Source organism: Haliaeetus albicilla, chromosome 8, assembly GCF_947461875.1.
Source record: "Haliaeetus albicilla chromosome 8, bHalAlb1.1, whole genome shotgun sequence".
Classification (NCBI taxonomy): Eukaryota; Metazoa; Chordata; class Aves; order Accipitriformes; family Accipitridae; genus Haliaeetus; species Haliaeetus albicilla.
Window position 1 is genome coordinate 33336624 of NC_091490.1, and position 23992 is coordinate 33360615.

General features: G+C 38.1%; 2 protein-coding genes across 10 annotated transcripts in view; both read left to right on the forward strand.

Annotated features, from left to right (window-relative positions):
- Positions 1-23992, forward strand: part of RABGAP1L (RAB GTPase activating protein 1 like) — a 268383-nt gene that overhangs the window by 82208 nt on the left and 162183 nt on the right. The gene's annotated exons all lie outside the window — the stretch shown is intronic.
- Positions 9810-14597, forward strand: GPR52 (G protein-coupled receptor 52). The gene is made up of 2 exons (XM_069789636.1): positions 9810-10762; positions 11649-14597. Exon 2 carries the CDS (start codon positions 11841-11843, stop codon positions 12924-12926), a length of 1086 nt encoding a protein of 361 aa, XP_069645737.1. The 5' UTR covers positions 9810-10762; positions 11649-11840; the 3' UTR covers positions 12927-14597.

Sequence of the window (23992 nt, forward strand, 5' to 3'; positions counted from 1 at the left end):
TATGATCTTGTAATTATAGTCATCTTTATAATTCCATACATATGAAGGGGCAGAACTCTGCTGCCTCAGACAGATGAATTTTGGTATTCCCTAACTTCTGAGTACTTAATTTAAAGTAATTAAGTAACTTTTATTTATATAGTGTCTTTCGATCATTGTGATGACTGACATAAATACTGTCCTATTGCTGTTTATTTTAATAATAAGCTGATACATTTTATGGATCTAGGTAAGGTCGCCAGAACATTAAATAAGTGGCATAAGGTGTGTGTTTCTTCCTACTGACTGTGAGAATTTTGAATGATTAATTTTCTCTTCACCTTGATTTTCCTCCCTTGTACTCTGTAGAGTTCTCTGAAACTTGTACTAATTGTGATCTCCAAAGCAGAATCCAAAAAACCCCAACCACTACTTGTCTCTGAAGCTCTTTCTGAAAACTGAGTCATAGACATTACATTTTAAGCCAGCAGAATGTTTGATTATTCTACTTTTGACTGCCTTTAACATTCTAGTTGCCATAACAACTTTATTTCTTTATTTTTAGCATATCAGTTGCCATAACAATAAAATATAGCTTTTTGAATGTAACCATTTTTTTCTCAGTTTTTTGCTTTGTTTTATAAAGAACCTTCTTTGGGGGGGAAAGGAAATGTAGCAAAGCTCTTCCCCTGTGAGCACTTTGGTTAGAATGTAAGCTGAAAAATAATTTATTTTTTTTTAATCTAGCCTTATTCCATTTCTATGGCAGTTTTTTGACTACTGAGTATTTTCATAACTTTTGCAGAAAAAATAATGCAAATCACTGTATAAAGCTTTTTCTTTGTAGAAAATTGCTGTTGGGATTTCATTTTTATGTGTTGTAGTTAGTATATTAGAACACCATAACTGTTTAGAGAGTCATTTCCAATATCTTTATTTTGTTATATGGAATGGCTATAAATAAGGTATAGGCAACTGCTACTCATATGGGAAGCATTTTTCTTTATGCTGTTGAAAGCTGTCCCTCTTTCTGTTTGGTTGTTTTCTTTTTCCTTACTGTAGGATTGCTTTAAGGATTACTGTTTAAATTTTGCAGGGAGTAACTCCATTTTTGTCGTGTCATTCTTTTATCTTATCTTTCATTAAAAGTATGAGAGTAAATTATGCTCAGTTTGTTCCTGCAGCAGACATTACAGACATGCTGGGAAGAAGGGTGTTCAGGAAACATGCTATGTGCCTTTTCAAGCCAAATTAATTCTAGTGGCCATATAAAAATGATGGCCATTAGCATCCTCCTATGCAAATATAGCAGGCAGGACCCAGTGCTTCCATATCTTCCCGTATGGCCCTTCCCAGGCATAGTGTCAATTCGTTAGAGGCCAGTATTTAGTTCAGTGTGTTGATATGCTGAATTTGGGGCAGTTATATGTGATATATCTTAAAATATAAGAATGACGAGATTGACATTTAGCTTCAATTTGAGCAGAGGGGAAAGGTTTATGTGTGAATTTAATATTGGTGAAAGAAGTTGGACATGAACTTAAGCTATAGACTTGATTTCTATATTCCCTGATAGTGTCCTTTCCAAAAGGACTTGTAGATCTCAAAAATGCTGTCTTTATATTTAACCTATTTTTAGTGCTGATAAAGTATATGTTTAATTTCAGTTTTTTCGTAGAGATGGCAAATAATGTCAGGTTTGATATTTCTTCTTGAATAAAGAAAATAATTTCTCAGCTCACATAACATTTTACATGTGCCAATTTCTAGCTATAAATATAAATGTCCTCATTATCTAATACAATCGAAGTAAATTACGACAAAATTTGCTACTTATTGGAAGTTGAATGTATTTAAATGTTATTAATCTTGAAACACAGTTATCAGATGTGAGATGATTTTATAAATTTTAATTAGCTAATTTTTAACTCTGGTGAAAAAAATAAAAATCAGTAATTCTTGCTTTCAGTGGCCTTTTCCAAACATCTATCATTGCTGGGTTCCATGTCTGTGAGTTAGCCAGGAGTCTACTTCAACTGCTGTTGTTTGCAAAATTTTCCCTCTAGACTGCTCTTGGTAGGAAGCTATTCCTGGTCCTTTCGCATATATGGTTATTGATGCAAGTGTGTGCTGATATAGACTCCGTGCTGTAAGAGAATGAAAGTGATACCTCTTCAGCAGTTCCTCTTCAGCAGTTCCAGCTGGGAGGAAAATTTGGTCTAAATGAAGCTGAGCTTAAAATCCATAAAAAGAAATTGTGCCACGCTTCAGTTTATAAATAGTTTTCATGCCATATCCTTTCTGTGTTCCTCTTTCCCATTTCTTCACAAAAATGGTAGAATAGTAATACTGAGTAACACTTTGTTTAAAGATAGTCTTCTAAAATTCACAATTTACTTTGGTTGTTTTCAGCTTTATTGTTCTCAAGAAATAGTGGAATTGGATTTACTAGTCCAAATTTGGGATCAGTACCACTTGCTCCTCAATATATCTTGCACTAAAACAAATAACGAATTTTTAGTTCTTAACTGATTTTTGTCTACACCAACATTTGAAGCCATGACTTTTTCTTCTAAACGATCCTAGTTGTTCGGTGTTTTTCTGAGCCACCCCTTGTCTCCTTGAGGAAGCACTATTTTTAAAAAATCTATTAAAGGAAAAGTTTAGGGTGGAATGTGCCAATTATATACGCAAATCAAAACGTAAATTGTCCATGTGACTAGGCATGTGCTTCCAGCCAGCCCATCTAGATTAGACTAAATGGTCTGGGAGAATGTACTGTGACCGTTTAACCTAAGCTGCATGCATGAAAAGTGGATTTGAATCTCTTTCTGACATACGTCTGTGAATTTGTCACATAATGGTAGCTGCCAGTTAACAGTTTTTAGAAAAGACAATTGGAGTGAAGTGGATAATTCTGAAGGGTTTTAAACTTTTTTTGAGAAGAAGATAAATTATGCACACGAATGGTCTCTGTGTTGTAGCTTTCAGCACAGATTAAAAGTAAGTTGCCAAAGGTTATGGTGGGGAGGTTTTTGTCATGCAGGTTTGCCGTTGTGATGTTCAGAAGTATGGTACTGAGATGGAGAAGGATTTGGAAGCGCATGCAGTGTTGATCATACAGTAGTTTATGGATGTGTGGCCTTGGCTTTTTGTTCTGAGGAATGCTTTGAGGATGAAATAGAAGTGATGCTCTTGGGAGAATTTAAAGAAATAATATTGGGTGCAACTGTTTTTGTTTGGTTTTAAAAGGCAATGAAGAATGAAAGTCACATTTGCATGTACTTCAACTTTATTCTGTGGTGCATCGAAACTTGCGATTTTGAAAGACTGACAGTTGTATATGGTTTTGATCCTTGTATTCATACCTTAGTAGTTGCTTTTGCACAGGCCTTAGAACTTGGTTTCCTAATCAAGGCTACAATAAATTATTCATAATCCGAACTCATTAAATCAAAATTTGTTGCCTTTTAAAAGGTCATACCGTAGTTTAAGAGAACTCTGGCTTCCGGTATATGAAAAATCAAAGTAGGTGAAAATAGTGTTTGGGATTTTTTTTTTTTTCGTAGTAGCCTTAAAAATCTGTTATTCTAGCTCTGCTGAAATGGAATTACTACTAATACTGACTGAGCTTATGCTTCTGCCAAGTCAGGGGGAATCCTTTTGAACATACACTTTCTTGGTGCCCAGTTGTCATATGCCTATAGAATACCAATATCTAAGGAATGTAATTCCTGGCTTGACATAGATACAAGTATAAGTAAAACCACAACTATGTCAAAACATGCCTCTAAAAAGTTTAAATGAATGCAGTTTTAAAATAATCTTTTAAGTATTGTTATAAAATATGAGAAATTATTCCCACAGGAAAAGAAAGGGTAATACTACCTGCACTGTTCAGACTATTCTCTACATTTCAGTATTTCTTCATTCACAGTTCTCTTAATTGCTATCTTTTGTCCTGTGATTTAAGAGGTGAAAATTTTAATTGTCTCTTGAAAGCAGTGTAATTAATAGCTAGTTCATTTCCGTTCACTCTAATGTACTTCAATGCATAGAGGCTATGTTTTATGTTAGGACAGCTGCATGGATAGGACGTGGGTTTGTTATAGTACTTGAAATGCAGTGGGACAATTTTGAACGAAATGCATGTTCCTTTAGACAGTCAGTATGCTTTCACAAACCACTAACTAAACATTAATCATGTAATCAAAAGCAGGAGCTAAATGAAAAGCAATGCAAATAACAGGGCCCTCCATCAGGATGCCTAGAGCGGTGGTAGGTAGTAAGGCTGTATTCTTTTGCCAGTGTACTTTTCTTTTTAAACTACTGCTAGTTTAAGAGCAGGTGGATTAGTTTTAGTGGCAGATGCGTGAAACTGTCTGAGGGCACGTTTTATTTATTTGCTTTTCATACCATCCTGAGACATTTTTCTTGTTTTTCCAATGTCCATTTTCATTCATATTGGAGCATTTCTTACCATATGTGGTCAGTTAGTAAACAGCATCCTTCTGTAGCTTAAGTGCTGTTTAAAGCAAATGCTATGTTTAATTCCTGAAAAATGCTAATTATCACCATTCATTAGACTTCACAGCCTTTCCCTGAAGTAAATTCAGTTCTTGATAGATAGTTTATTGCACGGTGCTTTATTTCTATTGATTTGAGGCACAGAAGTTTGGTGGTATTTTTCGCTCCAATTTGAGCTTGTAAAGTGAATTCCATTTGTCACAGGAGCATCAATATAATCTTGAGGGAAGCTCCTCCTGAAGAAAAATGATCTTTAATGTAAAATTCAGAAAAGTAACCATCTAATTAATGAGATCACAGACAGTAACATTTAAAAAGGGACATTGTAGCAATTTACTCTGAAAACTTGCTTAATTATTATTAAATACATGAATAATGTTAGTAGCTAATTTAAAAATTTCAAACTTTGGAAGTGTTTGATGTAATTGTTAAATAACAGCATGAGAGGACTGCACAATAAATTTGCAAATGTGAATGCCCATCTTTCTCTACAGATCTACCACAACACAGAAAAAAAAATATGTTTTGCCAATTTCTTGTTCTGCATCACAGCATCCTAATTACATAACATTTATATGATACTGGCTAATATTTGCCTCATTAGAAACAGTATTGGAAAAAGACTGGGGCTGTGAGTCCAGGAGAGGAGCAGGCTGAAACAGAGCCTGCTGGAGTAGTAGGAAAAGGAAAAGAGATCATTAGGTCCCTTCCACATCCCTCACATACCTTGACCTTTTAGAAAGATACTGTCCCTTTCCAGCCTCTTACCTGAACTCCCCCCACGCGCCACTCCAAATTATAACAGCCCCTTCCTTCTTCCCTAGCTTATAGAACCTACTGTGTTGCTGCCATCAAATTCATTTTTGCCTCTAATACAGAAAAGGCTTAGGTAGGCTTTGGGGATAATTTTTTCTTGTAACAGTGAGGTAAGTGCTCCACAAGAGCATCTGCATTTCAAAAATGTAGCTGTGTAACTCCTATCACTTGATCTTTTTTGCAGTCACGGGTATGTGGGCCATAGCATTGTAAAATGATTTATGGCATTCTTTATGATCACGGGGTGGGAGGGAGAAGGGAAGGAAACTGATGTGCAATAGTAAAACTGATAAATAAGACTATGAGGTAAATAAATATTTCATGGGCTTAAACCTTCTACAAGATACTGTAGTTCCTTGAGAACTAACACTTTTGGGAGTTTACCACTGGCCCAAGCATGTTTAGTCTTGGTAATGATGAAGACAAACTGCAACAAGAAAAATTCTGAGCTGATACTGGGAGTCACAGTGCGAGTGGTTAAATGTTGGAACAGAGGCCCACACAAGCTGTGAAAACTCCATCCTTTGACATGTTCACAACTCAGGACTCAGTGCAGCCTGGCCTAAATTTGGCATTGGACCTGACTTTGGAGTTGGCCTTGCTTTGAGCAAGGTGTTGATACCCAGAGGTTCCTTCCAACATAAAGTGTTTAAGAAGTCTAAGATTATTTTGAGAAAAAATAATGCTTTTATACATATATATGTATGCCTTTTATATCTCATATTATATGCCTGTACTCAGGTGAAAATCCCTGTGTGTTCTGTGTAAGCTTAGAGCTCTTCATGGCAGTTTTTTAAATAGACAGCTGTAGTGGGTGGCTTTTGGGAAGAGGCTTTATATTCCAAATAACAAATAAAATTGATTTCTGCCTTAAATACAGCACCATTATGGCTTCAGAGAGCAACTTCAAACACTAGTCTGATGTAAAAAAACAACCATGTACACACACACAAAATTTTTAAGGCAACTACTGATTTTTCTTCTTCTCCCTCTTTAAGCTGCACTACAAGCTGCAAGCTTTATAGAACAGAATTTTTCTGGAGGCATTAAAAACAAAACCGGGGTCTCCGTATGATGTGGTGGACAAGTAAATGCCAGAGGTAGTTAAGATAAAAATAAAGCAAACTGAAGAAACACCTTTGTTCTATAGGCTAAGGAGAAAGTGGATAAAAGAAAATAATGCTTAAAAGAAAAACCAAAACAAAAAAGGAGTTGGGCAGAAGAAAGGAAGCTAAGGAGCTGGTATGTATATCAACATTGTCATGCAGGTCTGCATCTAAGTAAATAACTGCTGTGTTCCTCATCCCATACTCTCAGCTGCTCTAATCAATGTCTTTTTTAAAAGATTTTACAGAAGTTACTGTTGTCCATTTAATCCAGCTGACCATCCAATATTTTAACAAAGTCCTGAAAGACTTCAATCTAGAAATGAGTGGTACGACTGAGATGCTGTTTTGTGCATTGCAGGAATTGCTTCTGTCAGTCCTGTTGCCTCACAAAAATGATTTGGAAAACAAATATTCCTTTCCAAACAGAAGAAATGAGTAATAGATTGTTTCCTTGCTTGGAGCTTCTAAATCTACCTCTGTATGGACGTTTTCTGTCTGCAAAGCTTTATCTCGTTTCCTTACAGGGTCACACACATCACCGCTGCTTTCACAGGCTTTCTTTTCATACTCAAAGCTTGAGCTCCTACCACATCTCCTCTGTTTTCAGCAGGATCAGATGGTGTGAGTCTTCTGTTTTGGATGGTAACTTCTGTTGTTTCTAGCTGCTGTAATTGATAAAAAAGGTGTGGAATTGCTCCTTCTATTCATCTGAAGAAGAGTGCTCAGTCCTTCTGCTGGACATAACCAGCTATGGAATTTATGCACCACGTAAAACACTGCCTTGGTGACAGCCATTAAATTCTTCCAATACAACTGTTTTTTCTTTCTCACTTCCTTTTGTTTATGTGCAAATAAAAAAAAAAGTCCAGAAGCACATTTAGTTTAAAACTATGCCAGAGTCCCTAATGTGTCTCTAATTTACAGATAGAAAACTTTTTCCATATAGCTTTTTTAATGTGCTGCCTCTGATACAACATTGCAGTATTGCCACATCATGTAAAATTCCGTCTGTAATTGCATAGTTTCGTCAGGACTAGCTGATTTCTGCTTAAATTTTCACTTGCCTCCAAATATACGTAAAATACAGTACAAGTTAGTGCAGTTGATCTGTTGCAGTTTGCACTGCTGCTGCTTAGAAAATGCCACTGGGAGTTGGGCTCTGGGAGTAACTGAGGTGATAAAGCCACTGGCAGCTTGCAGCATGACTGGTTTTTTTGTGGTAGTGAAGGAAGCCTGCTCATATTTCCACAAAGAAAGCAGTCAAACTGCCTTACTTTTGAATCACTTTGTCCCTTTAATTGTAATTTATAAAAGGGAAGCATTTTACCTGCATTGAAAACCAACCAGCGGAGGTTGCCATTGATTTTTCTGTTACCTCTTACCTGCTTAGCAGTATCCGGATTTCTTGTACAAGACCTGAAATATTTGGCTGACCTGAGTGCTTGCTACCAGAGTTCAGTGCTCTGTGCACACAGTAATAGGCAGTGCGTTTTGGTAACATCAGCTGGATCTGACCTGTTAGCAAGGTGCCTCAGTGGTCGCTGGAATGTTTGGAAGCTTTAGTAGTTATCAATATTCAAACCTTATCGCGCAGGATGCACTCAGCAGGTAGTTTCTGTGGTCCACTTAATTTTAGGCTTTATGTTTGCTTACCTAATGTGTCTTTGAGGCTTTCTGACGTCCATTTTAAGATGTTTTGGTCCTTTGTTTCTCTGGTGCCCGCCTCAAACTGGCCCAGGGAGAGGAGGGAGAAGTACTGGTTGCTGCCATGCCTGTGCACACCGTTGTTTGTTCTCCTTCTCCTCCCCCACAGGAGGAGTGGGAAGAGGAGGAATAAAAATTGCTTCCTATTGTTCTGCCTGTGGTATGGATAGTGATGGCTTAAAGCTGTACTCGGGGACTAAATTTAGTCATTAAATCTGTTGTCGCAGCCACTTACAGTTCTGAGGTATTGGAGTTGATTTTAATTTTTTTCTTTAATCCTTCGATAGAAGAATTTGGAATTATCACACATCGTTACTGCAAACCACACTTACACTGCTGCATTTTATGCTGCTTCATATTTCTACAGACTTGTCATTCAGACTTGAATATTTGCTCCAGGCTATGCTGAAATACAAGATGTTAACCAAGGAGCAGCTTATTAAAATTTTGCCTGTGGTTTGCCTTGGAACTAAAAGAATTTAAATCATTGTAGTTTCTAGTGACTTGGTTCGCTAAACCCTTCAGTACCATTCTTGACACATGTCTTTTGCTGATCTATAGCCCAAAATACTGTTTCGTGGTTGGTATTTGGTATCTAAATTTGCTGTTTCTCTCTGTGTCTAAGGACGTATGGAGTGTGTATGTAAGATAACTTTGATTGTACTTCTGTTACTGGTTTTATTTTTAGGAAGCATGAAGTAAACAAAGGTTCTGAGTCCTTAATCAGGGAGTAACAGCATCCATTTGCATGAATAGAGATATTGGTTAATTGGGTTAAAAAGTCTGTGCTTTGAAAAATAATGTGTTACTCACAAGTATTTGTATTTGAACCAATGTTTGCCATCGGTTGAAGCACTTAAAGACTGGTACAGTATTGAAAGGAGTTGCAGATGAGTTTTAAAATAAATCTGCCTTAAGTATGAAAATAATTAAATTTTAGGGGACGGTAATTGTGTCTTTTAAGCAAGACAAGAAAATTCGTGTTGAGCCACGGCAAATATTTTACCAAGCTAAACATTTGCAGACAATGTATAAAAGATGCATGTGAAATTAGTGATCTGAGAATAACTTTGACTGAACATTTTTAGTTCGGCGATGATGGCGGTTTCTAAAATTATGTATCTCTATGGCTGTAAAAGACCCGATTTAAAGGTTTGGGTGTACGTCCTGTGGGCTTCAAATGTTGTTTACTGCTCTGGCATTCCGCGCGGTTTGCCCGCATTGATCTGGAGTTCAGCAGTTTGACCGAGCAGGTCGCAAGACTTGGAACCTCGCAGCTCCCCGCGCCCGCGCCCCAGCCCCCGCCGGTGTCTCTCTCCAGCCCTCCGCCTGCCGGCCCTACGAAGCTTAACGGGGCTGGCGGGGTGAGCGGTCGCGACAGCCGGCGGTGCCGCAGCCCTTCCCCGCCGGGACCGGGACCGGGACCGGGACCGGGGCCGTGTCCGGTGCCCCCGCCGCTCCGCTCCCTCCCTTCCCTGCCGCTCCGCTCCGTTCCCCCGCCGCGCTGCGGGGGGCGCCGCCGGCCCGGCCCGGCCCGGCAGCCGTTACCTAGTGACAGCGGCGCGGCGCGGCCATTGGCTGGGGGCCGGGGGGGGCAGTCACCTTTCCAGCGCCCGGCTCGTCTGCATCGGCGGGGCGGGGGGGGAGAGGAGGAGGAGGAGCAGCAGCAGCAGCAGCAGCAGCGGACTCAGGTGCAAGCAGTCATTTCACGGGGGAAGGAGAGAAATAGCGACAGAAGCTCTAGCCGCACCACAGTAACTAGGACTCCCCTGTCAAGCACTTCATCATAGCGGCTGGTAAGGATGCCTGTAGGTGAGACAGATCGCTCTATTGCTTTAACAAAGAATTGGAGAAAGTAGTGATTTTATACGTCCTCTGCTGCTCATAGACGAAGGGAACGAATAGCCGGAAATATTCTGGGATGTTATAAAATCCAGAAGGACTTTCTGTACAGCGTGGCGATGCACGACAGGAAATTAACTCCAAAAAGAACGCTTTCCCTCAAACTGCGGCAACAGCATTGAAAATTCTCTTCTAGTATCTGAAATTCTTCCTGAAGATGCAGCAAGGACTATCAAAAACATCAGAGAGATTCTGGTACTTTTAAAGAGACTTAAAGCAAATGCCAGCGTAATAGCTGAATGACCTTGGAGATCATTTTATGTGGATTCATTAATTCCCACTGCCAGTCTTCTAGTTTCAGGAACTCTAGGATTAAAGATGGTTTTAACATTTTAGGGGCCTTTCAAAAAGCAAGATTGCGTACAGTTAATTACCTGCCTAATGATTCCTGAACTGATCAAGCATTTACGTAAAACTGAACACAGAAGATGCTTTCTTTTAACGTTTGCTTTCTCCGTAACTGCAAATAAAATGAACAAGGTAATGTCCTGCAATTAGAAGAACATTTTTTTAAAGCAACTATTTATGATGCTGATTGTCTAATAAATACAGAAGCCCTAAAACTACATAGAAGATGAACCTGAATAACAGAATAACGGACTAGTAAACAATGGCAGCTTTTCTAGTCAAATCAGCATTTCATTAGCTTCACAGCAGAATGCAGATGGAAGTTTCTGTTCTCGTTGTATGGGGGTTTGTGAAATGATTCAGGTGTTGCTACAGAGGTGAGCAATATCATGGATATACCTATGAACTCCTGGGTACTGATCCCACTGTAGCAGTTATGGCAGTTTCCAAAGATGATTATTTTAAATTACCATTGATGAAATTAAATTCAAGAGGATTTATTTTGTCTGTGGGGACCTTGAATTGTGCTTCTGGCATTAGTAATTGTAATGGACTATAACTGTTTGAAGGAATTGTGAATATTGACATAAGTCTCCAAATTCTATTCTTAAATTATCTTCATTTTTAAATGAACAGACACGATCTTCCTCATTGTATCCGAGATGTATGTTTTCTTTCTTGGGAGTCAGAGGACAAATCTGCCTTGTCCCCCACCCGTCTCCCTCCAAATAAAATTCATTATTCATACCCAAACAGTGGTGAGTCTATTGGAATTAACCTTGACAAAAATGTTTTCCTTACCTTACCAATGAATAGCATGGATAAGATGGAGTACCATCTCCTGAATGGAGCCAGAAAAGACAGCATTAGATGATGAACTCTTTCCTTTACTCTCCAGTCAGTCTGTGATTTAAATTGAGACATTAAAAAGATTATCTCCAGTAACTGCTGGTCTAGGAAACCTAAGCTGTACTGAGTTCCTCCTTCCCTTCCTCCCCCTCACCCTATTATATTCCAAAGTAAATTACTTCCTCAGGAAAATAAGCGGTCAGAGATTTCCCCCCCTCCTTCCCTGGGAAATGAATGTCTCTCTTTTGTCAGTTTTTATTTCCATATTTCACAGTACCTGTTTGTTTTAGAAGTGCCTTGTGTTTGCTAAAGATCGGTCAAGAGCACTGGAGGAGCTGATCAGTGGCCTTTCTCTTTCTGGCTTTTTTGTTTTGTTTTCTTTTCTTTTCTTTTCTTTTCTTTCTTTCCTTAAAGCTAAGGTGTGCCAGAGGTGATGCACTGATGCTGAGGAGGCATCAACAGCTATGGGACTGTAATCCTCTCAAATGTAAGCACTGGCAGTGTCTACAAAGAGAGATCGTGAGACGCTGAAGCAGAGTTTAGCTGCTGTTAAGCAGGTCATCTGCTCCCTAAGGCTCAGATTGCAGTGTTCCCTAATCACAAAACATGAACCAGTCCCGATGGATTGAATGGAGGACTCTGAATATGAGCAGTAGTGTTATGAACATATCTGAGCATCTCTCCTGCCCTCTTGGATTTGGTCACTACAATGCAGTTGACATCTGTATCCTTGAGACAGTTGTTATTGTCTTGCTAACATTTTTAATTATTGCGGGTAACTTAACTGTGATATTTGTTTTTCACTGTGCTCCACTTCTGCATCATTATACCACCAGCTATTTTATTCAGACCATGGCCTATGCTGATCTTTTTGTTGGAGTTAGCTGCTTGGTTCCTACTTTGTCACTGCTCCACTACTCGACAGGTGTCCACGAGTCCTTGACTTGTCAAGTTTTTGGATATATCATCTCTGTGCTAAAAAGCGTATCTATGGCATGTCTTGCTTGCATCAGTGTGGATCGCTATCTCGCTATAACAAAGCCTCTCTCCTATAATCAACTGGTCACACCTTGTCGCTTGAGAATCTGCATCATTTTGATCTGGATATACTCTTGTCTGATCTTCTTGCCTTCCTTTTTTGGTTGGGGAAAACCTGGTTACCATGGAGATATTTTTGAATGGTGTGCTACCTCCTGGCTAACTAATGCCTATTTTACTGGCTTTATTGTGTGCTTACTATACGCTCCTGCTGCCTTTGTCATATGTTTCACGTATTTCCACATCTTTAAAATTTGCCGGCAGCACACCAAAGAGATAAATGATCGGAGAGCTCGATTTCCTAGCCACGAAGTGGATGCTGCTGGGGAGACTGGGCACAGCCCCGATCGCCGCTATGCCATGGTTTTGTTTCGGATAACTAGTGTGTTCTACATGCTGTGGCTCCCCTATATCATATACTTTCTGCTGGAGAGCTCTAGAGTGTTGGAAAACCCAGCACTTTCCTTCTTAACAACGTGGCTTGCTATAAGCAATAGTTTCTGCAACTGTGTGATTTATAGCCTCTCCAACAGCGTTTTCAGGCTGGGACTGCGGAGACTGTCAGAGACAATATGTTCATCTTGTATGTGTTTAAAAGACAGGGATGTACGGGACCCTAAACCACGAAAACGGGCTAATTCCTGCTCCATTTAAAGAAAACTAGCGCATGTAATCATACGCGGAGTTTTGATAGTATTTGCTGTACCTGGAAACTTGCCAGAAGAGAAATGTTTACTTGAATAGCTTGCTATGATGTTAGAGTGAGTTTAAAAGTGATTGCGGAAAAGGAAAAGGCTGCTGTAAGAGGGGTCACTGAACTTGAACATAGCTCTTGTGAAATTGTGAGGGGAGCAATTCGACAGAGACGATGAAGAAAGTCGGAACTAAAAATCTTTTAAAGGGCATGAAATAACTACCACATCAGAGGAGGTTCCTCATAAAATAAATTAGTTAGTTACTACCTTATATTTCCCCCCTTGTAGAAAAGTTGTCTTACTATCTTTGTGTCAGAATATACTGTAGCCTTCTGAATTTAAATATATTTAAGAGGAAACAACAACACAGTAAGCGGCTATCCGTAAATTATATACCTGAGGACTGTAGTAGATATTGCAGATTAATAATCAGCTCTATCTCTGCTCACATCTTGTACAATTTTCAGTTGTACAAACAATCCGCAATGCGTAAAACCTGCACCGGGCATGCTTTTGGATAAAATGGCACATTTTGGTACAACTTTCACAGAAGCTCTCCCTGTCATTTCCCCTTTTTTTCCATTCTGTGCATCCCTAGATTCCATTGCGTCCAAGTGGTTTAGTTGGAGGGCACCTATGAGGTAAACTGAGTTTCAAACCATTCTTCCTGCAGAAAGCAATAGCCCTTCCTGGCTGGCTGGGTAACTGCAGCTGCCCATGTACAATGACTTCTTCAATCTTTCATTCTCTTGATCCTGTTAAATTAGCACACAGTATCGATGTAGTGTCCTTTAGGGTGTACTAAAGCTTTTCCTTTATTGGCTACACAGATAATCCTAACGCAAATATGATAATCGCACACAGTAGTGTGCATCACTGCTTAGAAAATTAAAACTAACTAACCCTTTTCTTTGGGAAGTCTAAATAGCTTACTGTTGTAGCTGTCAATCCGTTGTGTGAACCTAGCTTGCACATACTGTATTTTTTTTTAGAGAAAACGTAAATTGTGGTCTGTGCCTAATGTTTTCATAGCACACGGAATAGGTCAGTGCTACAGGATTAAAAAATTACACTTGCTTTAAGAGAAATACTTCTGTGCGGTTGTTGAATAGCTGTTTGTTAGACAAGTGTTCTCGGATGAGGTGAACAACGACAGCTTAGTATTAAATACAGGCGAAGAGCTTCAGTATTTCCTTTTGTACTGAATTGATTTTCAGGTCCACTGATGAAATCTTTTTTATTTTGCAAGGGCGCACATTAGGTTGGTGTAATAAATTGCCAGGGGTTCAGATGCATGCCAGTCAATAAAATATTCAAATTATTATTTTGAACCAAATGTAATTTTCTTAGATGGTTATTGGCTTTTAAAAAAGGCCCAATTATTGATTGTTGGTGCCTTTTAACACTGCACTATTATTCCTTCTTTCACCAAAATGCATATGTAAAGATTGTGCCTATTACTTTTTGTAATGGAAGCTAACCACGCTTGCACACTTGTGGTTTGACTCTAGATCTCCCTTAATTATGTATTCTTTGTTCTGTTGAGGTGGTTCTGAACCCCTGTACGTTTTTTAAACCTGTAAGAAAGTTGAAACAATGGAATAAAGTAGTATTATGTATATCAAAACCAGCCTTGGCGTTAGTTCCCTGATGTTACGCTCTGTTCTCTGTGAAAGTTCTTTTGGGTTAGAACTCAAGAGTGAACAATTTAAAATCCAAATCCCAAAGCTGCTTACTTGCTGTCTTAAACGTTTATATACCAGTTTCTACCATTGCACAATCTTTAAAGCAGATTGAAATATGACTTGAAACATTCCTCTAGCTAAGCTGAGCTGTTGCTGACAATTAGCCCCGATAGATACTACGGAAAAATGGACCGTATTCTTTGCACGTATCTCATAATGCTCCATGCCTACAGGAATGTGTCTGCTGCCTTCTTTTGAAAAGTTGCTGTTTATTTCAGAAGGCTCTTTTTGGCTGACTGCTGCTCTATAAGGTGGTGTAACCCTGTGTCTTCTTACAAACACAACTTGGATTAATGTTATTTTGTCATTATTTTGTCACTATTTCCTGCTTAGTAGGTCCTCAGCATGCAAGACTTAGACAAGGAACAATGAAGTATCTAATTTCTCACAACTCACAGGGCTGGTTTCATACCAATAAAGTAGTTTTATATCTGTGCTCCAGACCTGGCAGGTTACCACTTCTGGGCTTTGTTGGCATTCCTGGTAACAAGTTTCTATGGGACCTCCTGAAATTCAAGAAAAGTTCTAGAAAATGCTTGAAGTTGAACTAACCTTTTATTAAACACAGCCTGGAGCCAGTAAATGCATTGTTAACATGGTACTGTAACTACAAATAGGTAGAAATACACAAGCTAACTCATTTGTATCGGTAGTGCCTTAGTTTAACCCTGCTTGTATAACCTCAGCAAATGGAGTTATGTACAACAACTTGAAGCTTTATTGCCTGCAAACGGTAGGTCAGAAAGAGAGCTTCACTTCAGAGGCTGCAGCACAAGGTTTACTCACCAGCCCACCAGCTTCTTGCCCTAAAGGGCAGAGTTAGCAATACTTCTCTCTCTGCCATCGTGTTGAGCTTGTGGAGTTGTCAGGCGGAACTAAGATTTGCTTTTTCCTCGGGCTGCCGTTGGAGGGAGAGAATACAGTAGAAATCCAATACCCTGCAAACCAATCATAAGTTCCTAGGTTCTTTGCCTACCCCACCCCCACCCCCTTTTTTTGGTTTGTTTCTTAAACATGGGCTTAATGTTTTTGGTGCTTATCTGGACCCCAAATTTCAGTTGCTGTAAAGTCACACTTCAGCCTGTTCCCTGTAAATCCGAGTCTCCTGGTCTCCTGGAATCTATCAAATTAAGCCGAGTTAAATGCTGCGCTTCTTGCTGTTTCCATGATGACAAGATTTGACCTGGTGCTCAGTCACATGAGTTCTTAAATTTAGTAAGTGTGTTTCATTTTTTTTAAAGTGTTTTCTAAACTCATGATTTATATTTTATTTGAGGGAGGTTTGTTATTGTTTTACTAATGCTGTCTGAGGATTCCATCTGGTGCTAAATTCTCTTCCGAAATTATAAGGCTGGATGTTTTAATGGATTAAAAAAGTCCAATAGAAATTCCAGTCGCCCAGTCTGTCACCTTTGATTTTCATTCTGTCATTATATAGTTTCATGTTCTTGTATGAAAATCTGATCAAAGAATGAGACTTTTAAAGCTGGTATCTGGAGTACATATCCCATTTTCATGTGCCTAAAGATCTTAATGATTTATGAAATACCTAGTAAATAGGTGATCAGATACTAACTGAAGAAATCAACACGAAAAAATCATTGTTGATAATACAGGTAATAATAAAGTCTGTCCATATACAGATACATTGAGGGAGTCACTAAAACTTTAGGTTCCTTTAGGAAAAAAAAAAAAAAAGGGTAGTAGCCATAAGAAGAAAACATATGTAAAATATTAAATAAAAAGGTTAAAGTGAAGAGATATGTCTAATAGGTAAGCAAAACAAATAGAGATATATAAAGCTCCTTTGTGCAGGTAGATTATGTTGTGCTGTTACATTTGTCCTGCCTGAATACTTAACGCTTGTAGTGTAACAGACTATGTTGAGGTCAATTGCCTTACCATTTTTGGAACCTCTTCAGCCTAAGGAAGAGTCAAAAAAAGTAGCAGCAAAAGCGCTACTAGAAAAGTAATCTTTTCTTCACCAAATTCTATGTGCTTCCTTATTTTCTGGAATGGCTAGGTGAATTTCTCCTTAAAATACTGTTCTTTAAAGGGAAAGAAAACTGTAGTAATGAAAACCACAATGCTGTCTTTTAAAAGTTTACTTATTGTCTTAGAGTAAGATTTTTTTCCCCGTTTCTGCTTAAGAATCCATTTTGTAATTGTACTTGGGAATGTATGAGGTATCATGCTAGGTTTATTTTTGTGCAGAATCTTTGTGCTTCCTCTACTGAAAAGTTGGGAGTGTTTTGCTTTATTGAGCCACATTTCATAGATATAGTTTATGAAGACCTTTTAAAAATATCATTTATATCCTTTTTACAATTATTTTTAATTCACTGGTGTTTGACAACTGAATATCCATAAGCACACTTAGTTTTCACACTCAGCAAAACTAATAAAATGTCCTTTTGGGGGTAAAATAACTTACCAGTCAATATTAAAAATTGGCCATAGAGAAAAGTAAATCAATGTAATGATTAGTTATTCCATTAGCTATTTCATCTTGCATATGAAAAAATTAACTATAAATGAAAGATAGTTGTTGCAACAGGATATTGAGTTGATGGGAAATGCATCAGATTTAATACTATCTCACAGTTGATTCTCAACTTGAAACTATTTTTAATCTTTCCATATTACAGTTGTAGCCAAACGAATAAATATATTGATTTTTAATTTATTTTTTTTTAATGTTGGTGTTTGAATGCTGAGGATCTGTATCTCTCAATCCAGGCCGCTGCTCGTGATGGGAATACCCCTTTAGCAGATCGCAAAACTCAGTTGCAGCATGCCTAGCAACATGATGGTCCTGGAGCTGGCTTTGCTGAGGAGCAGTGCCAGAGGTTCAGGAGGCCAACATTGCTGTGGGGGCAGAATGTCAATGAAGGTGGCAGTGGCCTTGCCAGCCATCCTCCAGGATCAGCTAATTTGCAGATCTTACAGTTTTATTGTCACTGTCACTGAACGGGGAAGTTAAAGCCTTTGACTTCATCGCCGCCCCGTGTTACCTCTCTCTCTCTTTAGGCTGTTTTATGTCTGGAGTGGTGCGTCATTCTACTAAAGAACTGAATTAGATTTATTTTGTTTGGGTTTTTTTGATTAAAATATTTTATGTATGTCATGTGAAGCAAAACCAAACATTACTTTGTTAACTGATTGCTGATTAATTTTTAGGCCTTTCCAGAAATGGAAGCATCACTGAGGTAGTGTCTTCCTGTCACTTGCAGCATTGCCTGGAACATTGCTTAAAGATAGTATTTTCCAAAGATTACATGATTTTTGCTAAACCAAATACAAAGTTCAAGTAAAACCTGATTATTTTTCTCCCCTATTTAACATAGACATGTTTCATTTTTTTTTTTAAATTATACACTGAATTTATACATAGATCTTTGCAGTAATTAAGCATTTTTAATTGTTAACAAAATTGTTAACAAAAGTGTCTGCCATTATTGTAGATTAGTGGGATGAAAGCAATTTAGAAGGATATTTAACAGTAGCTTCCTACTCACAGGTTTTTCCAGTTGTTCTTAAATGAAATTACTCCTTTCTCAGTTGGATAATAGGAAAAATCCTCTGAGCTCCGTGGGCTTTAAGTGCTAAAGGAACAGTATGTGAATGGAGAAGAAGCTGTTAATAGCTCTGTGCCCCAGCACAGCCTCGAGAAAATACTAAAAACCCCTCACTTTTACATCCGTAATTTCTGTGGACTTTTCCTTTGTCCAAATACTGTGAAAGAGAGGATGAATATAAAGAAACCGTAGTGCTTTCAGCTGCACTGACAGAAGGCTAGGAAAAGCAATTTCAGGCAGTAAAAATGCCTGGACATGTTTGGGATTTTATCACAGTCTTATGCCGACTGCTGCCAAACTTAACCCTCTTGAGAAGAATGCGACAGCAACGCTGAAGGCTTTTCGTTTTAATCACTGCGTGACTTGGTCTGAACAAAGAAAAGGTGGTTTGGGTGAAACTTTTCTAAGTGCAGTATCAGGGAAAAGAGTTTCACTTCTCGTGTGTGCTGTTCATCCCTGCCTCAAAGCTCGTAATCTAAATTTTACAACCGGCAATATTAGAAAAAGTGGCAAAACACAAAGGTTTTAGGAAGGGGAAGCTCAGAGATGTCAGCATTAATCACGCAAGGGCATTTCTGCATCTTGACAGCATTGCTTTTTGTTTCTTCATTTTCTTTAAATGAAATAGATAATGCTTGTTGTCTTTTTTTTCCTTCTTCTGTAAGTTATTTGAATAAGCACAAATTCTTTTCATCATGGAAGAAGTCCATTTTATGGGATATTTAAATGAAGAATAGGGTAGTGGTTTGGGAAAGTATAACAATGTCCCCAGGAGAGAACAAAGTTACTTGTGGGACAGGTACTACTTTGAATTTCATACACTTTAGGCAGGAAAGTCTTCAAATACCTGTACCAGATGAGGGTTTCTAGTCCTTGTATGATCTCTCCAATGTTATTTATGCTTGTGCATGTAATACTTACAAATTCTTCTTGTGTGACATCTAAATTTAGAATTGTAAACAGACAAATGATATTTTCCCTAATAGGCAAATTTGTTCTGACCTAGGAAAGACACTTGCTGAACCCACAGGTTTTTGGTGTTTATTAAGTGACTATAGCATACAGATTCTCATTAGCTGTTTTATTGTGGGGAAACAAATATAGGAACTGTGTATTGAGGCAGAAGAGCTGACCGTTCCTCAGATGAACTGCTCCTCTCATCTGTTTCATGAAATTACTGCATCTAATGAGCCCAGGTGAGGTTGTGGCTTTGGGGGGGGCCAAACACTGAGATCGAGTGACCTTTATTTACTTATTTTGGTAGTTTACCACTATGTCACTATGTTTCTCTCTGTGTTCACGTCTGTGCTTAAATGAGGATTGTCAAATACAAAACACTTGTGTCACTTTGGAATGTGTATACCCCCCTGTTTCCTGCTGAGATCCATGTAGGTCTCTCTCAGTGCAACATGCCGTTTAAACCTGAGTCATGTTCACTGATTAAACCTGTAGTGGTTTGAATTGTTACCGTTCTGGCAGCAGAATGAAACATGCCTGCGCCTTGCCTCCTCTCCTCTCCTCTTTCCTTGGTCGTTTTAGGTCAGTCTGGCAGCTTAGCACGCAGAGAACGCTGGCGTGGCTGAAGTGTGTGTGTGTCCTCTGTTTATGGTTTTACTACACGGAGTTAATCCTCCACAGAAGGGGTGGCATAGACAGCTGAAGGCAATAATGCCTTAAACTGCCTCAGCAAGGTTTTTGCAAGTCTTTGTTCATTAGGGTTTTTAATGATAAGAAAAATTATTGTAGCATACAGATCTCTCTTTTTTAATTACGAGTAATGAATTGTTATTAGGTCAAGAACAGGTTAGTCTATTTTTCATCTATGCCCTCAATAGGTAAACAGGATCTTCATACGAGAATTTTATTATAATCAGGTAGATTTTGGACACTACAATTTTTATAGTGAGTTTTAATGCAACTATACGTATGTAAGGGCTGTAAACAGTCATATAATGGCAAGGTTTCAGTGGCAGCTTTTTCTTCATTTCAAGGGCTTTGGGGACCACTTTGTGGCTAGAGTTGGGTAAGTGCTAAGTGTGTACGAAAATTACTGAAGCCAAAACAGCAAACACAGGCTGTAAATGAAACACCTTTATCCCAAACTACTCTCTCTGTAATATTGGCTACTTAATATTGTCCAGGCAGTATCTCATGTCGGCTTATGAAGATGACATATAGAAAAGCAAGAAATCTAATAAATATAAGCGTAACTATATGCTATCATAATTAAATTATTTTAAAGATTTTTTTATTTTTCAACTTGGGACTTTTGGAGACCATATTTTCTGTGATGTCTTATCTTGGGAACTCGCAACCAATTAATTATTTTCCTTTGCTGGCTATGCTTTACTTGATCTCTGGCTTTTGGGTTTTTTAAAGTACAATTTGAAATTTGATTTTTAAATTCAATTTTGCTGTTACATAGATGTGTTCTTCACTTGACTTATGTAAAAACCTTTGTGAGAATATTAGAAAGATCATGTCCTTGAAGAGAACTACGTCTAGTCTTAAATCTATTTAGGCTGCATTTCACTGTAGCTAAAAGAAGCTGTTGCTGTACCTTGTTTACTGGATTTCAGGTGTCTTGGCAACAAGCCTTGTCAACAGATGACAAGTTCTCCAACCTCTTCTGTAGGGCTGAAACATTATTTATCACTGATTTTATTTGTAAATATTGCTAACTAAAGAAATTCTGTTTTGGTAGTGAATCAGTATTCTGGATGGGATTTGTGGAGACACTTTATGTCTCTATTTTATTTCCTTTGATTCTGATGGCAATATATGAGGGTTATTGCTTAAGTGCAGCTGGAAGTTTTGTCCCTGTTATCCCTGTGCATTTGCAGCTCCCTTATTCTGGTTTATCCTGGCTTGAGAAGCTTTTTTGGGGAAAGGTATGTCTGTGATGGTTGGTCATTGATACAATTGTGATTCGATGATCATCTTACTTTATGAATTTCACTGCATTAGTAATGCCTGTATTTTAAAAATAAAAATCATAGCAAAGTGCTCTTGTAATAATGGTATTGATTGTATTTAAAAATAAATTTATAGGAAGACAATTTTTTATATTGGTAAAAAGAGATTTGAAATGTGATGTAGGTGAGGGATACCTGTTGATAATTTATTTTGGGAAATATTTGGATTTCAAGTGGCAGATGAAATTCAAGAGAGAAATATAAATATTGATTCTGAAGTAAAGCAGCCCTTAGTTTTCATACAATAATGAAATGAATTGTATCCATTTCCTGTCAGGAACAAGATTTGGGGTTACTATATATCGCCTTATGGAAATGGTAGTTTAATGAGCCATGGCTTACCAAAAGTATTGAGATATTAGTAATTCTATAAGTAATAAAGAAAACTATTAGAAAGCATTACTACCATCACCATAGTGTGTCTGGACCTTGAATACTGAGTGTAACTGGTCCATGGTAGCACAGCTGGAAGGAGTTCTGAGGAATGACAAAGGAACTGCCCTTCTCTAAGGGAGAATTAAAGTCTCTAGGGTTTTCCAACCTAGAAAAGAAAGGATTGAAGTGCAGGGGAATACGAAGGGTCTGAAAGGTTGTGAATGTCATGGGGGAGAACTGGATATAATTAGTAATTGTTTCTCTTCCAGTGTAAAAGAATTAAAATCAAGGTAGCAGTATGTAGTGAATTGTGGAATACGTCGACAAAAGACACTCTGGATGTCAAAAGCTGACATGGGTTAAAAATTCAGGGAAATTCAAAGAGGAATAGTATATTAAATGCTGTCATCATGCTTCTGGCTTGGGAGCCCATATGCTGCAGATTACCAGAGGCTGGGAGACTATGATGGGGGAATTGTCACAGTATGTTTGTCCTGCTCTTATACTTGTCCTTAGGCATCTGTTACTAGTTGCTGTTGCAGACAGTATTGATGCTAGAGGAACTAAGGGCCGACCTAAAGTATCTGCTCATGCCTTCCTGCTCTGTTGTGTTGTTACATCTTTATTACTTCTCATATACTAACTCTGGATATTTCATATTTAGTCTGTCAGGAAAAGAGTGCACAATTTACTTCAGCTGTTTTTTTCTGAATAAAATTGTGAGTGAAAAATGAACATATGTGGCTGTGCATCTTTGCGTGTGTGTGTAAGGTGGCTCTGAGAGTAGAAGTGTCAGTATGATCAACTGTCCCTATCTTTTCTCGCTGCTGAAGCAAAATACATTCTGGAAGAGCACCAACAAAGCAGTCATGAAGGGGACTATATTGCTAGTTCTGATATCAAGTAGTAGGGGGATAAACTTTAACTTTTTTTTCCAATAATTATAGTAGTTAAAAGCCAAGCTATTATTATGGGCAGTCCACAGCAAAAATGGTTTCTTAACCCTATCTAAATTCCATGATTTTTTAAAATAAAAAGTGATACTGCAAAAGTAGGGATGCCTACACTACACGTGGCTAAGTCAGGTAACTCTCCCTAGCTGCAGCTGGTTCAGCAGAGGTCCAACAAGTCCTTTACTTCATCATGCCATTAGAAAGGTTGTGGTATCATACTGATAGGATAAAAGATACAGAGGTCACTAACAGTGCAGAGACTACAATATTGTATTCAAGGAGGGACTAAATCCTTGAGAAAATTTCACTGACAGCCTATTGTGGCTGATGACATATAGTTAGCAGGTCCCTGCAACTAACTGGTATTTTGTCAAGTATTTCTGCAATCACCAAAGTTAACAGTGAAGCAAACAACAAAGTCCCATAGTGAACAAGGCACGTATCTTAATGAGCGATGATGAGGATCGCGTATGTCCACGTTGTTCCACTCTTAATCAGCAGCATGTTACCTATTTTCTGAAATAATGTGTTATCCATTGAGAAGTAAAACCAGAATTCAAACTAGATCTCCATATAACTGGGGCTGCTATATTTATAGAGTCGGAAACAGCGTGTAGTTTGCTCTGCTTGTCAGTGTATCTCCAAAACTATATATTCTCATTAGGTTTTTTTATAGAGGAAAGCTGTTCTATCCTACTCCTTTCATTTTGCAATTCGATCAGTTGACGCTGGTTTGCCCCAAAAACATTTTATCATTTTCTTTTAAAACCAGTATCAATAGTTATGTTCTATGAATAAAATGTGATTTTTAAGATGCATTCTGCTCCTTTCTTTGCCAGGTGCTTGTGCTTTGTGTTTAAGTGGCTAAATGATGAGGTGGATTCTCCATGCTCAAATATGTTTTCCTGTGTTGCAGTTCCATGCACTACTGCATCTTCAGGCTAGCTTGAGTCCTCTTCCTGTTGTTCATGGATTCCAAATGTGGAAAAGATGGGAAAATATCAGGCAAAATTGTAGTTTTGGATGTCAGTGTTTAAATTATTTTCATGACTGAGTATGTCTTGTTCATTTTCTTACAGTAGAATTTAAGTGAACTTGCAGAAACCAGCAAGACCATGGGTATTTTCATTTTTCTTCCTTATAAAGTAATTATTATTTGAAAAACAATGTGCTTGTACAGAAAATTTTGAAATTTTGGGTGGATATTTGGTTTATACTGCGGGTTTGGGACTTTTTCTGATATCTTATTGGAAACATTCTTGTAACTGGTAAATTAAAATACTGAAAAATGAAGGTGTGGGCACTAGCAGGCATTTCTAACATGCCTCCTAACAATGCTTGCAGTCTAGAAGTGATCAAAACTTTGCAATGTTTTACTCAAAACACATTTTTGCAGCTT